The sequence below is a fragment of the Oncorhynchus tshawytscha genome, linkage group LG10 (assembly GCF_018296145.1).
Source record: "Oncorhynchus tshawytscha isolate Ot180627B linkage group LG10, Otsh_v2.0, whole genome shotgun sequence".
NCBI lineage: Eukaryota > Metazoa > Chordata > Actinopteri > Salmoniformes > Salmonidae > Oncorhynchus > Oncorhynchus tshawytscha.
The window spans coordinates 18,760,391-18,777,841 of record NC_056438.1 but is presented as its reverse complement, the minus strand read 5'-3'; the positions used below and the strand labels follow the sequence as shown (position 1 = coordinate 18,777,841).

General features: G+C 41.5%; 1 protein-coding gene across 6 annotated transcripts; it reads left to right on the top strand.

The window, feature by feature from the left end:
- Positions 1-1,384: 1,384 nt before the first annotated feature.
- Positions 1,385-10,178, top strand: LOC112235600 (Fc receptor-like protein 5). Of its 6 annotated transcripts, none has more exons than XM_042328278.1 (15): positions 1,667-2,209; positions 2,346-2,390; positions 4,109-4,381; positions 4,471-4,791; positions 4,886-5,164; positions 5,333-5,578; positions 5,781-5,897; positions 6,017-6,041; positions 6,119-6,216; positions 6,376-6,426; positions 7,709-7,780; positions 7,866-7,928; positions 8,058-8,124; positions 8,223-8,273; positions 9,676-10,178. In XM_042328278.1, exons 1-14 carry the CDS (start codon positions 2,179-2,181, stop codon positions 8,239-8,241), a joined length of 1,707 nt encoding a protein of 568 aa, XP_042184212.1. In that variant the 5' UTR covers positions 1,667-2,178; the 3' UTR covers positions 8,242-8,273; positions 9,676-10,178. The 6 variants fall into 6 exon arrangements, with proteins under 6 accessions (XP_042184216.1, XP_042184212.1, XP_042184213.1 ...); XM_042328279.1 differs by having other exon boundaries at positions 1,667-2,213; positions 8,055-8,124; XM_042328277.1 differs by having other exon boundaries at positions 1,670-2,209; positions 8,055-8,124.
- The last annotated feature ends 7,273 nt before the right edge of the window (positions 10,179-17,451 follow it).

Below are 17,451 nucleotides of genomic sequence, written 5' to 3'. Positions count from 1 at the left end.
AGGAAACGCTGGTGTCTTCAGCCACTTTCCAGCGGCTCAGAATGGAACACACTTCCTTTAATGGATGAGAAATTGTTTCATTTATAGAATATGAAGTATGTCAACCATACACAATACATATGGCATCAGATGATGACTTTGTTTGGTTACACTGTGTTTACAGAGGAATGGAGTTGTTGGTCGCTGCAGCTTCTAATTCGGCTGTTGCATGAGCCTGAGAAACATTAGAAATCTATAGACATTGTGTAGTTTTTTACCAAATATATTTTAGACTCAATAAAATTGTATAGTTTTGGTCTTCTAGCTCTATTCCTGATCTCAGTCTCTCAATGTAATTTAGTCAGTTCTCTCTCTATTTATCTTTTTCTTGCTCTGTCTGTTTCTCCTTTTCTCTCTCGTTCTCCCTCTCTGTCTCTGTCTGTGTTTAAGTGGTTTGTGCATTTTTCATCTGTGGGACACTCAACGTGAGTAAATAATCAGAAAGTCTTTTTCTGCATTTCATCACTCTAACCCGATACAACCACACAAATGGTTCACTAACTGAACATGACTGTCACGGTTTTCTTTAGGTGAAGGAGAGTCAGACCAAAATGTGGCATGGCTATTGAGATCCATGTTTACTGAAACCAAGTAAACACGAATCAAATACAAAAACAATAAACGTAACACGAAAACCGAAACAGCCTAATACTGGTGCAAAGTAACACAGAGACAGAACAAGGACAATCACCCACAAAACCCAACACCAAACAGGCTACCTAAATATGGTTCCCAATCAGAGACAATGACGAACACCTGCCTCTGATTGAGAACCATATCAGGCCAAACATAGAACTAGACAAACTAGACATGTAACATAGAATGCCCACTCAGCTCACACCCTGACCAACCAAAACATAGAAACATACAAAGCAAACTATGGTCAGGGTGTGACAATGACTAATTCCCATTAAAACTTTTCTTTTAAGAGTCATTTGAAAGAGCTACTTGTATCCAGCTTAAGAAATGTATAGCATGTGTCTAATCTGCAAATCTATGTTTCAGCCCTGCCCCGCTATACTGACAGTAAATATCAATTTATTTTAGAAGAAATAGGGAATTATTTAAGAAAAGTGCAAGGGTGCCAATATATTTGGCTGCAACTGTTGTACACCTAAAATGTACTTTTATCAAAACTCTACAACAGCTAAACTGTTGGAAATGAATCAACATGATGTGCATCAAATAATGTTCAAATCATCTGATTAAGTTGCTTCTCCTCTCTCACAGCTCTTTCCAAAGCTACAGTGAGTGACATACAGGGGGGAGGAGACTCTGACTGAAACTACAGATGGTATAAGAATAGTCAGTTATTCAGACCCTTTAACACAAAGACTAGTACAGAATCAGTCCTGTCTACATGTCTAACAGTGGTTCATATACCTGTGAGGGTGTAAAGGGAAACAAGTTTTCCAAGACCAGTGAAGCTGTACAACTGACTGTGTCTGGTAGGTCTATCTAATTATGCAAACAACTCCATGGGCAACTAGAATAATTTCTTAGATTGAAAGTTTTTAACCAGTCCTCTGTCTAATCACAAATCAACCACAACCTGTCCTGAGTACCTCTCCTCAGTGGCTGAACCCTGGAGACTCAGTGACTCTGAGCTGTGAGGTTGACAAGACGTCTACAGGCTGGAGGTTCTCCTGGTACAGGACTGTTCCCTACAGAGCTGGGTTACCCTCCCTATCAGACAAGTCTTGCTCTCCATGTGTTTATGGAGGGGATAGCTGAAGCTGAGGCTAGCTGGGATACCAGTAGTTACCATAGCTTAGGTTTGAGGGGAGGCATCTATCTGTGCATGGTGGTTGTAAAAATGAACTAACATCTGCACATTCTGATATCAAACTGATCTAATCTCAGACCTCTATTCTCATTCCATCCTCCTTTCCTTCAATAAAGAGGAAGGAACCAGTGTGAGGTCATGTAGCAAACTATAAGAAGAAGTTGGTCAGAAAATTAACACGCCATCAACCGCTACTCTTTTTTCTCACAGCCTTTGTACGTTTCTCAATCATTTTCTCTATTTTTCTGTGTGACGGTGAAGAGGTGTGATCTAAACAGTCTGTCATATAGGAAGTAGAGGGGTTTGTCAGAAGAACTGTAGTTGTAGAGAAGGTCACTTGTCAGTGGGACAGAATGGAGAACACATTGCTCTGTGTGCTGCTCTGTAAGTAAGGACGTATTAGTGTTTGTGTGTTTGTCTATGAGCACAATGTGCTAATGTTAATATTACTATTCTATTACTATAGCGGTATACACTACTGTATTACTACTGTACTGTAATGACTTTGTCTTTGTTGAAGTGCTGAGTATCCTCATCTACTGTGGACACTGTGATGAAGATGATGGTAGATATTCATTTATTTGATCAAACCTCCATCTCTTTATGTTTCATCATCTTTGTCTCTGATATTTCCTTCCTCACGTTCATTAATGTTATGAGAAAAGGGGATTCAGTTGTGTATGTATGATCTGTAAAGAGGTAGGAAACAGTTTATGTACATGTTTTATTAGACTGATAGGTAATTGTGTTATGATGGTTGTGTTTATGTAGGTAGACTAAAGTCTGTATTGGAGCCAGTATGACACGTCATACCAGCCTTATTTCTGCCTGCTTGAACTCCAACAACTCAGATACACATGAAAACATGAAATGACTCAGGGAATCGATAGAACATCATTTAGAAATGCACAAAAACAATTTAACATTCAAAATGAGTGAACCTTTCCTTTAAGTTTAAAAAATTTGGCAATTTTGTCATGTGAAAATGAATTAAAAAGTTATGTAATCACATGTGAAAATCCACATGTGAAACTTAATGTGAAATATCATCACATGTGAAGTGTTCCAAAACCACACCTGAAATCATGTGGTTTTTCCATAAGGGCAGTCTAACAGCATCTAACCAGTCTAACAGCATCTAACCAGTCTGACAGCATCTCACCATTCTGAAAAGCATCACACCATTCTGAAAAGCATCTGACCATTCTGACAGCATCTCACCATTCTGAAAAGCATCGGACCATTCTGACAGCATCTCACCATTCTGAAAAGCATCTCACCATTCTGAAATGCATCTCACCAGTCTGAAAAGCATCTGACCATTCTGACAGCATCTCACCATTCTGAAAAGCATCTCACCATAATCTCATGAAGCATGAAGGTACTGATAGGAATGAGAGCTCTCATGATCTGACTTTGCTGTCATAATGACATGAGTGAAAGAGCTAATCAGAGCTAATCTTCTACACAGGAAGTTGCAGACACTTGTAGAATCTGTGCCAAGGCTCATTGAAGCTGTTCTGATGGCTTGTGGTGCCCCAACACCCTATTAAGACACTTTATGTTGGTGTTTCCTTTATTTTGGCAGTTACCTGTAGCAACAAGCTACATGGAGAATGGAAGAGTTTGATAAGGAAAACGTCTCGAATCGCGCAAAACGGAATATAATATTGCGGATAAAGTTCAGAACGACACAATTTCATGCATACAACATTAAAATACCTGCATCATTAAACCGAGAGCTTTACCGTTTCTAAAATGACGTGTTAGGGTGATTTTAGAGACTGTTCATGTTTTTTGGGGTTCCCCATAAGGAGGATGAGGAAGTGATTTGCTGTTTAGGGTAAGTTTTAAATCACAAAAAGGTGTCTGAACTGTTCTGTAACATGGTATTTACATGAAAAAATTGACATTTCGTTGTAAAAATGCAAACTTCTCCTTTAATATCAGTGAATAACTCTGCACATGAGTTGATAGTGAGATGCTATTCAGTCATTTCAACCATTTACTCTAATACTAGCATACTTATTACTTTGTGGACTGGAGCCCCACTTAATATGTTGGCCTTCCGTGTTTCAATATTCAAGTAGTGGATGTATTGTTATACTGAAGCTCTTTATTTACATTTTTATCCATGGATGTTTGTGTCTGAGAGAAAATGTAAAGAATGTGGTAAGAGCTGGAAGTATTTAGTTGCACAATATACACTGAGTGAACAAAACATTAAGAACACCTTCCTTCCAACTGTTAATTCAGTTAGTTGTCTGTGTTCTGTCTGAGCAGAGAGACTTGTAGCTGTTCTGACCCTCCAACCCAACTGGACCCAGATATTCAGAGGAGACACTATCACTATGAGATGTGACATACATGGGGGAGGAGACACTGACTGGAACTACAGATGGTATAAGAATAGTCAGTTATTCATCCCCTTTAACACAAAGACTGAGTACAGAATCAGTCCTGTCTACATGTCTAACAGTGGATCATATACCTGTGAGGGTGTAAAGGGAAACAAGTTATCCAAGACCAGTGAAGCTGTACAACTGACTGTGTCTGGTAAGTCTATTTAAGCTTATACAAGTCATGATGGTTGCTCGAATATGTTTAAGATTAAAAGTTTGAATCCTGGATTCCCTTCATAACAGGTAACCCCAAGGCTGTCCTGAGAATCTCTCCTCAGTGGCTGAACCCTGGAGACTCAGTGGCTCTGAACTGTAAAGTTGACAAGACGTCTACAGGATGGAGGTTCTCCTGGTACAGGACTGTTCCCTACAGAGCTGGGTTACCCTCCCTATCAGACAAGTCTTACTCTCTACAGCCCCTATCTGACAATGTGACTACTGAAGACTCCTACACTCTGATCCCTGCTGGTCCTACTCCCACAGGAGGATATGTGTGTAGAGCTGGGAGAGGAGACCCAGTCTATGACACACTCTACAGTGAACCTCAGTTTCTCTGGTCAGGAGGTAACTAAACGCATTGAAACATATTTAAGTCTCCGACGTGTGTATAATATATATTATTTTACTAAAGGTTTGACTCTGTCTCTCATTGTTTCAGATCTGCAGTCTTCAGTGTCTCTCAGAATAAGTCCCAACACAACTCAACACTTTATATCAAAGTCTCTCTCACTGAGCTGTGAGAAGAAGGGGAGCTCTACCAGATTGAGACTGAAGAGATACACAGAGAGAGGAGTAGAGTCAGGGTGTGTCTCTAACTGGGGATCAATAACAGGGTCCATATGTACCATCAGCTACTCATACACAGGGGACAGTGGAGTGTACTGGTGCGAGTCTGGATCAGGAGAGTACAGTAATGCTGTCAACATCACAGTGGAGGGTACGTCTATTGTACGACATTCACACACAAAAACAACATTTCATGATAATAGGATGTTCAATTCTGTAACCGAATTGTATCTCTTATAAAATACAAGATCATAATATTTTGAGGGTGATGACTCCAGAATGCAGATTTACAGTATTATTTATATATTATCTTAAACAGATGGTGATGTGATCCTGGAGAGCCCTGTTCATCCCCTGACTGAAGGAGACTCTGTGACTCTGACCTGCAAATACTGGACAACCAGCTCAAACATCAAGGCTGATTTCTACAAAGATGGAATACTCATCAAGAATGAGACCACAGGAGAGATGACCATCCCTGCAGTATCCAAGTCAGATGAAGGATTCTACAAATGCAAATACCCTGACAATGGAGAATCACCAGAGAGCTGGATGACAGTGAGAGGTGAGAAAACTATTCTGATCACAAGTTACCTTTTCATCATCTGTGTGATAGTGATTTTAGTGTTGAAGTTTTTAAAAAGTTTGGATTTGCAATCCCATATAAAATATGACCTCTCAACTAAATTATCAAAATATACAGGCTTTTCTGTACTCCTATATTACCTCTCTCAGAGTCTGATGGTGTTGTGCTGTTCTCTCTCCAGCCGTAGCTCCTGGATCCTCTACATCAGTCCTAGTAGGAGTGGTTGTGGGTCTGGTTGTTGCTGGTGTTCTACTGGTCATTCTCCTCGTCCTGCTGTGGAGATTTAAAAACGCCAAAGGTAAGATTTGTATTATTCATCATTTAACTCTGTAGTTCATGTTTAGTTAGAAAAATGTGTAATTCCAATAGTTTAATACAGATAATACCCAGTATAATAGTTTGCATTTCTCATTACAGGATCCTGTTTTAACAGAATATACTCGTGAGTACACCTGTCTCTCAACTATGATTATTCAGTAACATATCGTCTTAGTTCTTCATGAGTATCTTTCCCTCTAGACACCCCCAGCCCCAGTGCACCAACCAGGACCCCCACCAGGACCAAGGATCTACCCAGGGTCAGGCTCCTGATGCTGGGTATACACGTCTGCAGCATGGTCAGTTTCTCAGCCCAGACTTTACCACTCTCTGTAACCTCATACACTGACTCATCAACATCCACTTTATAAAACAACATGTTACTGTACTCTCTGTCCCGAGATAAGCTGAGGGAGAACCAACCAAACTATACTGTCTCTCTCTTCTATGACCAACAGGTGGTGTTCACATCTACGATACGATCAATCCCTCAGACAACTACAATAATGGTACTGTATACTGTGTTATGTTTAGTATGAATACAGGATAGAGTTACTGCTGCTGTTCTTCATGTGTTTAATATGAATACAGGATAGAGTTACTGCTGCTGTTCTTCATGTGTTTAATATGAATACAGTATAGAGTTACTGCTGCTGTTCTTCATGTGTTTAATATGAATACAGTATAGAGTTACTGCTGCTGTTCTTCATGTGTTTAATATGAATACAGTATAGAGTTACTGCTGCTGTTCTTCATGTGTTTAATATGAATACAGTATAGAGTTACTGCTGCTGTTCTTCATGTGTTTAATATGAATACAGTATAGAGTTACTGCTGCTGTTCTTCATGTGTTTAATATGAATACAGTATAGAGTTACTGCTGCTGTTCTTCATGTGTTTAATATGAATACAGTATAGAGTTACTGCTGCTGTTCTTCATGTGTTTAATATGAATACAGTATAGAGTTACTGCTGCTGTTCTTCATGTGTTTAATATGAATACAGTATAGTTACTGCTGCTGTTCTTCATGTGTTTAATATGAATACAGTATAGAGTTACTGCTGCTGTTCTTCATGTGTTTAATATGAATACAGTATAGAGTTACTGCTGCTGTTCTTCATGTGTTTAATATGAATACAGGATAGAGTTACTGCTGCTGTTCTTCATGTGTTTAATATGAATACAGTATAGAGTTACTGCTGCTGTTCTTCATGTGTTTAATATGACTACAGTATAGAGTTACTGCTGCTGTTCGTCATGTGTTTAATATGAATACAGTATAGAGTTACTGCTACTGTTCTTCATGTGTTTAATATGAATACAGTATAGAGTTACTGCTGCTGTTCTTCATGTGTTTAATATGAATACAGTATAGAGTTACTACTGCTGTTCTTCATGTGTTTAATATGAATACAGTATAGAGTTACTGCTGCTGTTCTTCATGTGTTTAATATGAATACAGTATAGAGTTACTGCTGCTGTTCTTCATGTGTTTAATATGAATACAGTATAGAGTTACTGCTGCTGTTCTTCATGTGTTTAATATGACTGTACACTAAGACTAAGGGCTGTATTCTGTCCGTATCGTGGAAGTTCAGCGTTACAGTGTGATTTAAATGTAAAGGCAATGTACCCACGTTAGTGGAGACTACATTCAAGATAAACACTGTATATTTAGACTCAATCAGAAATGACCTTTACATTTCTGTCTGTCAATGTGTAACCCTTCATCAATACAGACTGAATAGAGTCCTAAGTAGAGATATTAGTGTATCACCTGTATGTTTCAGATGCTGCTGCTCCACCAAGTCATGTGACGTACGCCCAGATTCAACTCACAAAGTTGGACAAGAAAAAGAATGGTGACTATCTGTGACATCAATGAATAATGTTCAGTGTGTCAAAGATTAGTTAAAACATTCACAATAAATGTTTTATTTTCCTCAGAAAAGCCAGCTGATCCAAAAGAAAGTCCAGTCTACTCTGACGTGAAGACAGGAAAGGCCACAAGTAAGACCCATTCTACTAGTTGGCAGTTAGTCACTAAATTCACAATTTGGGAGTTTTGATGAAGAGGCAGAATATTATATAAGATAATTCCTTAATTTGTTGACTGGAAATGTCCATTGTCATCAGCAGCTGGACTTGTTGATGTGACCTATGCTGAGGTTGTCCTCCAAAAGAAGAACAAAGCCAAGAAGAAGAGGTAAGACTGGACATCCCTCCCTCCATATTCCCCTATCAGAATCTCACACCTCTGACCACATATTGAATATCTCTGTATTTTATCCTCACTCCCTACAGAAACAACAACCCCACCTGAGGCAGATTCAGTCTATTCTCAACTGAAGCCAGGTAAGACTAATATCCATATGCTATTGATACTAATATGATACTTATATGTAACCCTCTCACAACAGACTTGGATAGATCAGCAAGGGAATAATGGTTTAAAGTACATCTCAGTATTTAACATTTTATGATACTGACTCAATCGAAGGGAAAACAAGAGGCTAGGGATATTACTAATAGATAAAAAGGCGTATATTACTGTGAATACAAACACATACAGAATGCAATTTTACGTGAATATATTACAAATCAATTACAATATTGGAATAAAAATATAACCCTAGGGTAAAGAGAGTGCACTCAAACTGTTCAAGCTTGCAAACTAATGTTGGTGCATTGGAGCTCAATGAATTTCGATAGAAACCAAATGATTCAGCAAATGAATGGGAACCCCCAGTGTTCCTCACGGTACCGTAGCATACCCCCTGAAACGATAAATCCAAGGCCAATGCATTTCTATAATCCATGGCGGAAAATGCCTTGCATGCAACAGAAGGGATGTCCAGCGTCATTAAAGAAGTCCTCAGGTCTCTCGAAACAAAACAGCTCCCGACCTGACAAGCTAAGCTACCATGGCAAAATTCTCCATATAGCAATAGGCGAATTCGGGCAAATTCGACAGATACTTAACAGGACTATTTGTACACATGTAACAGGTAAGTAAACTTAAGCAACAGTCTCTTTGCTAAATGGAATCTCTTCAAATGTAAAAGTTTGAAATTCAACAACTATAGTGTCCGTCTCAGTTCTCCTCATGTCTCCAGCAGCATCACCCCTTCGAGCGCCTCAAAAGTCCTCTGCCACAGCAAACCCAGAGTTTACGCGATTGTCCCAAAACTTTAACAAGGCTTCTCATTGGCTAAACCAAATCAGTTTACTTAGTTTACATGAACATAAAATGTCCAAATAATTGAGTGGACTGTACATCAAAGAATTCAACAAACTGTGACTCTGAGAGGCCCAGTGCAATCAAAAACATGATTTTAATATATATTTCCACACTATGATGTTACAATAATACTGTGAAATTGTTACAATTATAATCATGCCCTTTTAGTTAATAGCTGTTTTGAAAAGACAGAGACATTACAGCATGTTTTGGTTGGAAGGAATGTTTGACATGTAATTTCTTTGATGCTTGCACATGAAAGTAACATAACATTGGCTTAACAGCAGAGGCTGTAGTAAAATGACATGTTTCTAATGCATGGTTTATCAGGTTATTACACCTTTATGGAATTAATGCTCATATATCATAGTATACTGTATCTATTGACAGTATATCTCTGTTTTATTCTTAGGACTTTGTTTGACTGCAAGCATTAAAAAATGTTGTGTGGTGATATGTTACAGGTCCTTGAGGGAGAAGAAGGGATAAATAACTTTGTGTGGTGATATGTTACAGGTCCTTGAGGGAGATGGAGGGACACACCAGAGAAGAGGAGAAGTAGCAATCTGGGAACATGGGTTATGCATACTGGATGCACGCAAGCACACACACATGCAGGCATGCTCACACACACACACACACACAAACACACAAATACAGAAAAAACACATTCACTCTTACAAGTGAACATGTGAAGTATTCCAAAAACACATGTTTTCATGTGATCATGTGATCTTATTTGAAGTTAATGTGATAACGTGATCTTATTTAAAGTTAATATGATAACATGTGACAACATGTGAAGCAACATGTGATGACATGGAACTGCATATGTGAAAACGTGATTTCACGTGACATTTCTCATGTGTTTTTTCTGTGAGGGACACACATAATATCACCTTGTACATGAAGGATTTGTATGCTATTTTAATTTACCAGATAAATACAAATATATTTTGTTTAAACCCTGTGTGTATTACTGTAACAGCTTAAATAAATGATATGTTGTAATGATGATAGATCTTATGAACAGCTGCAGTAATTCTATCTGCTTTGTATTGTGTATTGAATTGTTGGGTTGTAAATGTACTGAAATGTGTTATCATTGATTCTTTATTTCTGTCATTCAGATGATAGAATAACATATTTTCTATATGAATGTCACACTCACGTTCGTTGAATGGAGGAGACCAAGGCACAGCGTGATATGAATACATGATTTTAATGAAGACGAAGAACACTTAACAAACTATACAAAACAACAAACCGAACGTGAAGCTATATAATACTAATGCAGACACAGGCATCTAGACATAGAAAATAACCCACGAAATACCCAAAGAAGATGGCTGCCTAAATATGGTTCCCAATCAGAGACAACGATAAACAGCTGCCTCTAATTGAGAACCAATCTAGGCAACCATAGACATACATAAACACCAAAATGGTAAACAACCCCATAAACATACAAAACCCCTAGACAGTACAAAAACACAAGCATCACCCATGTTACACCCTGACCTAACCAAAGTAATAAAGAAAACAAAGAATACTAAGGTCAGGGCGTGACAGTATCCCCCCCCCCCAAAGATGCGGACTCCTGGCCGCACACCTAAACCTATATGGGAGGGTCTGGGTGGGCATGACTCCGAGGTGGCGGTTCTGGCTCGAGACGTGGATCCCGCTCCACTTCTGATTCGTCAAACTTACTTAATGTCTCTGGAGCGGGAACCCTCACCGCCGACCACGGACTAGAGGACGCCACTGGACTAATGGTCGAGTCTGGAGTGAGTGGCTCTCTGGATTGGAGGGAGATTCTGGCGGATCTGGACCGGAGGGAGACTGGCGGATCCGGACCGGAGAGAGACTCTGGCGGATCCGGACCAGAGGGAGACTCTGGCGGATCCGGACCGGAGGGAGACTCTGGCGGATCCGGACCGGAGGGAGACTCTGGCGGATCCGGACTGCGACCCGTCGTGGTAGGTTCCGGACTGCGACCCGTCGTGGTAGGTTCCGGACTGCGACCCGTCGTAGGAGGTTCCGGTCTGCGGCCCGTCGTAGGAGGTTCCGGTCTGTAGACTACCGCCGGACACTCTGGATATTGTCCTCATGGTCAACTGTTCCATACAACCAACCTACTTTGGTCAGCTCTCCTTTCAGCCTAATAGAGTTCTTGGGCTCCTCAACATTACAGGAAAAGTGTTAGGGAGGAAACATTGTTGACAGCCTCACAACATTGTTGACAGCCTCACAACATTGTTGACAGCCTCACAACATTGTTGACAGCCTCACTCAATAATGAAATGTTAGGCATTACATTGGATAATGACTTTAATACACATTACCCCTGGTAATAGAATACAATACAATACAATATAATGCAATACAATAGAATTCTCCAAACTACTACTTTAGGTTGATCAGTTATAGTTCAGTTGCAACATCAGGAAATACTAACGGAAATACATATGAAGAACTTGAGACATATGACATCCTTTCTCTGATAAAAATAGAGTGATGTGCAACATGTTATAACCCCCCTCATCTAAGATAGTAATGACCTCACTATACTTCAACATTAAACTACTGTAGTTCTACAACCAACACACACAAATGCCTTGACTGTTTTTAATAAACTGAAAAATGTAAATGTGAACATTCACACCTATGATTGCAAAGGGGTCTTCCTAGTAAACAAAGGTCAGACTCATAAGTCAGAATGTGATATAACATGGTAACAATATTGAATGTTTCCATACTGTGTTGAATTGGGTAATCTAAGTACAGTATGCATGACTATGAGTTCTTGCAATTTGCCAGAACAAGGTCAAGGTGATTAATGACATTAGTGGTTGTCTGACTCTGACTGATATTTCACCTCATGGTTGGTAAGACCACTGTTCCAGTTAGGGGGGTTATGTGTCTATGTGTTTAGACCTATGTGGTCAGACAGACAGATAGACAGACAGACATTCTCGGAGGCAGCCCGGATAAATTTTTTAGGCGGAGCACGCGAGGAGATTGCATGAGTCAGGTTGGAGACCTGCGCCAACTCCTCGTGCTTACTGTGGGGAGTGTGTAACTGGTCAGGCTCCGTGTTATGCGGTGGAGCGCATGGTGTCTCCAGTGCGCTATTCTAGCCCGGGCGCTCTATTCCAGCTCCTCGCATTGGCCGGGCTAGAATAGTTATCCAACCAGGAAGGAGGGTGCCGGCTCAGCTCTCATGGTCTCCAGTATACCTCTTTGGACCAGGATTTCCTGCACCGGCTCTGCGTACTGTGAGTCTGCACAGCCCTGTGCGTCCTGTGCCAGCGCCATGCATTTGCAGGGCGAAAATAAACATCCAGCCAGGACGGGTTGTGTTAGCTCTATACTCCAGACCTCCAGTGCGCCTCCACAGTCCAGTACGTCCTGTGCCTGCTCCCCGCACTCGCCCTGAGGTGCGTGTCACCAGCCTAGTACCACCAGTGCCAGCACCACTCACCAGGCCTCCAGTGCGCCTCCAGAGTCCAGTACGTCCAGTTCCTCCTCCCCGCACTCGCCCTGAGGTGCGTGTCACCAGCCCGGTACCACCAGTGCCGGCACCACGCACCAGGCCTACAGTGCGCCTCGGCAGTCCAGAGCGTCCGGTGACAGTACCCAGTCCAGAGCATCCGGCGACAGTACCCAGTCCAGAGCATCCGGCGACAGTACCCAGTCCAGAGCTTCTGGCGACAGTTCACAGACCGGAACATCCAGCGACAATCCACAGTCCGGAGCCTACGTCGACGGTCCCCAGTCCGGAGCCTCCAACGACGGGCCACAGTCCGGAACCTCCAACGACGGACCTCAGTCTGGAACCTCCAGCGACAGGCCACAGTCCGGAGCTTCCAGCGACGGGCCACAGTCCCTGAGCCTCCATCGACAATCCCAAGTCCGGAGCCTCCAGAGACGGGCCACAGTTCAGAGCCTCCAACGACGGGCCACAGTCTGGAACCTCCAGCGACGGGCCACAGTCCCTGAGCCTCCATCGACAATCCCAAGTCCGGAGCCTCCAGAGACGGGCCACAGTTCGGAGCCTCCAGCGACGGGCCACAGTCCGGAGCCTCCAGCGACAGGCCACAGTCCGGAGCCTACGGCGAGGATCTGCAGTCCAGAGCCTCCGACGAGGATCCACGGGTCAGTGCTACAAGGGCAGAGGGATCAGTGTAAAGAAGGGTGGCGGCGTCCAGAACCAGAGCCGCCACCGAAGTTAGATGCCCACCCAGACCCTCCCATATAGTTTTAGGTTTACGGCCGGGAGTCCGCACCTTTGGGGGTTGGGGGTACTGTCACGCCCTGACCTTAGTTATCGTTGTTTTCTTTATGATTTCTGTTAGGTCAGGGTGTGACGAGGGTGGTTTGTTTAGTTTTGTATTGTCTAGGGGGTTTTGTATGTCTAGGTTTTTTTTGTAAGTTAGGTGTTTATATGTCTATGGTTGCCTAGATTGGTTCTCAATCAGAGGCAGCTGTTAATCGTTGTCTCTGATTGGGGACCATATTTAAGTAGCCACATTCCTTGGGTATTTTGTGGGTTGTTATTCTATGTCTAGTTGCCTGTTCTGCACTAGCCATATTAGCTTCACGGTTCATTTTGTTGTTTTTGTTAGTTTTGTTCAGTGTTCATTCTTTATTAAATAACTGTGCACGCTTACCACTCTGCGCCTTGGTCTCCTCATTATAACGACCATGACAGATATTGTATCATAATAGCATGACAGCTTTCCAATAATACATGAATTGACATTTTTGGTTCACATACATTGAGCATACATTAGGAACACCTTCCTAATATTGAGTTGCACACCCCCTTCCCCCCCGTTTTGCCTTCAGAACAGCCTCCATTCGTCTGGGCATGTACTCCACAAGGTGTTGAAAGCATTCCTCAGGGATGTTGGCCCATGTTGACTCAAGTTGGCTGGATGTCCTTTGGGTGGTGGAACATTCTTGATACACACGTGAATCAGTTAAGCGTGAAAAACCCAGGAGCGTTGAAGTTCTTGACACGCTTGGCATCTACTACCATACCCTATTCAAAGGCACTTCAATATTTTGTCTTGCGGCCTCCCAGGTGGTGCAGTGGTCTAAGGCACTGCATCACAGTGCTAGCTGTGCCACTAGAGATTCTGGGTTCGAGCCCAAGCTCTATCGCAGCCGTCCGCGACCGGGAGGCCCATGGGGCGGCGCACAATTGGCCAAGGGTCATCCAGATTAGGGAGGGTTTGGCCGGCAGGGATATCCTTGTCTCATTGTGCACTGGCGGGCTGGGCGAAGTGCACGCTGACCAGGTCGCCAGGTGTACTGTGTTTCCTCTGACACATTGGTGTGGCTGGCTTCCGGATTGGATGTACGTTGTGTCAAGAAGCAGTTCGGCTTGGTTGGGTTGTGTTTCGGATTACGCGTGCCTCTCCTGAGTCCGTACGGGAGTTGCAGCGATGAGACAAGACTGTAACTACTACCAATTGGATACCATGAAATTGGGGAGAAAAATATATATATATATATTTTGTCTTGGCCGTTCACCTCAATCCATGTCTCAATTGTGTCAAGGCTTAATAATCCTTCTTTAACCTTCACTTTCATCTACACTGATCGAAGTGACATGATCGAAGTAACAAGTGACATGAGGGATGATAGCTTTCACCTTGATTAACCTGGTCAGTCTATGTCATGGAAAGAGCAGGTGTTCTTAATGTTTTGTATACTCTGTGTATATTTTGGAGGCTACTTATACAGAGAATTGGTATATAAAGTATATTTATAATTATTTGACAAATATTTAGGTTGACAATAATTCTATTACACAATTTCTGATATATTACATGCTTTACTCTTATTTTCCTGCATAAGTCAAATCAGGATTATGCCGATTCTGCCATTCATTCCAATTAGACTGGTTTGGATTTCTCCCTGAATAAGATGGCTGACATCTTTACCCCATTTTGGAATTTTAAGTGTCGATGACATAGCCCCTCCAGAAATGTAATAAAATCTCTAAGGTCACTGCTCCTGAGAATCAGAAGCCGGTCGCCATGGAGACTACCAGTCACAGGAAGTTACATCACAACAACATGTTAATTGAAACGTAGAAGGGGGGCCATTGTAAGTAACCTCGGAACCACTTCCTCCTGAAAACACATGGGCGGGTTTTTCATGTACCATGAGTATGCAGGATAGCTCATGCAAACCCTTCTGCAGGCATATGAGGCCAATATGAAGAACTGCACACACTGTATTATCACATCCTCTGTCTCTGTCTCTAAGTCTCTCTCTCTCAATTCAATTCAATTCAAAGTTCTTTATAGGCATGGGAAACATATGTTTACATTGCCAAAGCAAGTGAAATAGATCATAAACAAAAGACTAAAAAACCATTTAGACATTACACACAAAAAGCTCCAAGACAATATACATATTATGACTATATACAGTGTTGTAATGATGTGCAAATAGATAAATACGGGCTGAATTTACAATTGTGTTTGTGGCAACAAGTCACAAATGTTGCTGCTGTGATGGTACACTGTGGTTTTTCAGCCAATAGATATGGGACTTTATCAAAATTGGATTTGTTCTTTTGGGGTTTGTGTAATCTGAGGGAAATATCTGTCTCTAATATGGTCATACATTTGGCAGGAGGATAGGAAGTGCAGCTAGGTGTCCACCTCATTTTGTGGGCAGTGTACACATAGACTATCTTCTCTTGAGAGACACGTCTGCCTATGGCGGCTTCTCTCAATAGCAAGGCTATGCTCACTCAATCTCTCTCTCTCTCACTCTTTAGCTCTCTCTCTCTCTTACTCTCTCACTATATCTCCCTTCTCTTTCTTTCTTTCTCTCTCTCATCTCTCTCTCTCCTCTCTCTGTCCCTCTCTCTCTCCTCTCTCTCTTCCTTCTCCCTCTCTCCCTTCTCTCTCTCTCTCCCTTCTTTCTCTCTCCCTTCTCTCTCTCTCCCTCCTCTCACCCTCTCTGTCTCTCTTTCCCTCCGTTCTCTTTCTCTTCTTCGAAGTGGTCTGCTCATAAAGTTCCAAAAATATTGTTACCTGTAAAATAACATGACCATTAACCACACAACCAGCAACTAGGAAACACTCCAAAAACCACCAGTATCAGACTGATGGACACAGTGACAGACCCAAAACATGGCCACTCCTCATCGTCTATAACTCTGCAGCTGAGTGAAGGTTTTTTTTCAGAGAACGAGTATAGAGTGTAACTTCCTTTTCAACTAACATACCGGAAGTATTTTCTAGAACCGCAGCCCTCAAATGATGTCTCTCTCTCTTCTCTGTGTGTTTTGGTGAGTCTAGCTATCCACCAGTCAGAGATAGATGAGGAGGACGTACAGCCAGAGAAAACAGACTTACAACTCCTAACAGAGATGTCTGGTAGTCCCCTCTCCTGCTTCTCCAAACAGGGAATACTCCTACTCTCTATCCTCCACTATGGTATGTTTTGTATGGATTATTGACTTTCTCCTCCTCATGTTTTTTACAGTATGTATAACATGTGTAAGATAAAGTTATGAATGCAGTTAGCTTTCCCTAACTTCCTTGTTGGTTTTTGAATAGTGTGTGTTGAATGTGGAATGCCTTGTCAGTGATTGGTTGTATACCTCAAAATGTTTACTTTATTACTGTGTGATAACACCTCTGCCTATATTCAGATAAACATGTATGGTGTTTTTTAATGAAACACATTCGGTCTGTGCTGGTGTGGTTGGGCCAATAGCTTTTCAAATCAAATCAAATAAAAATGTATTTGTCACACGCGTCGAACACCTTAACGTGAAATGTTTATTTACAAGTGCTTAATCAACAATGCAGAGTTTTAAACAAATAAGTAAGAAAATATTGGCTAAATAAACTAAAGGAAAAATCGTAACAAAATAAAATAACAATAACAAGGCTATATTCAAGGGTACCGAGTCAATGTGCAGGGGGAGTCAGTCAAGGTCATTTAGGTAATATGTACAATTGAAGTTGGAAGTTTACATACACTTATGTTGGAGTCATTAAAACTCGTTTTTCAACCACTCCACAAATGTATTGTTAACAAACTATAGTTTCGGCAAGTCGTTTAGGACATCTACTGTGTGCATGACACAAGTAATTTTTCCAAAAATTGTTTACAGACAGATTCAGTATCACAATTGCAGTGGGTCAGAAGTTTACATACACTAAGTTGACTGTGCCTTTAAACAGCTTGGAAAATTCCAGAAAAGGATGGCATGGCTTTAGAAGCTTCTGATAGGCTGAATAACATAATTTGAGT

Excerpts from the sequence above, each read along its gene's own strand:
- LOC112235600 (XM_042328277.1), top strand. The coding sequence starts at position 2,179 with ATGGAGAACACATTGCTCTGTGTGCTGCTCT. Across the intron at positions 2,391-4,108 it reads ACACTGTGATGAAGATGATG|AGAGACTTGTAGCTGTTCTG; the intron begins GTAGATATTCAT and ends CTGTCTGAGCAG. Across the intron at positions 6,217-6,375 it reads GTATACACGTCTGCAGCATG|GTGGTGTTCACATCTACGAT; the intron begins GTCAGTTTCTCA and ends TATGACCAACAG.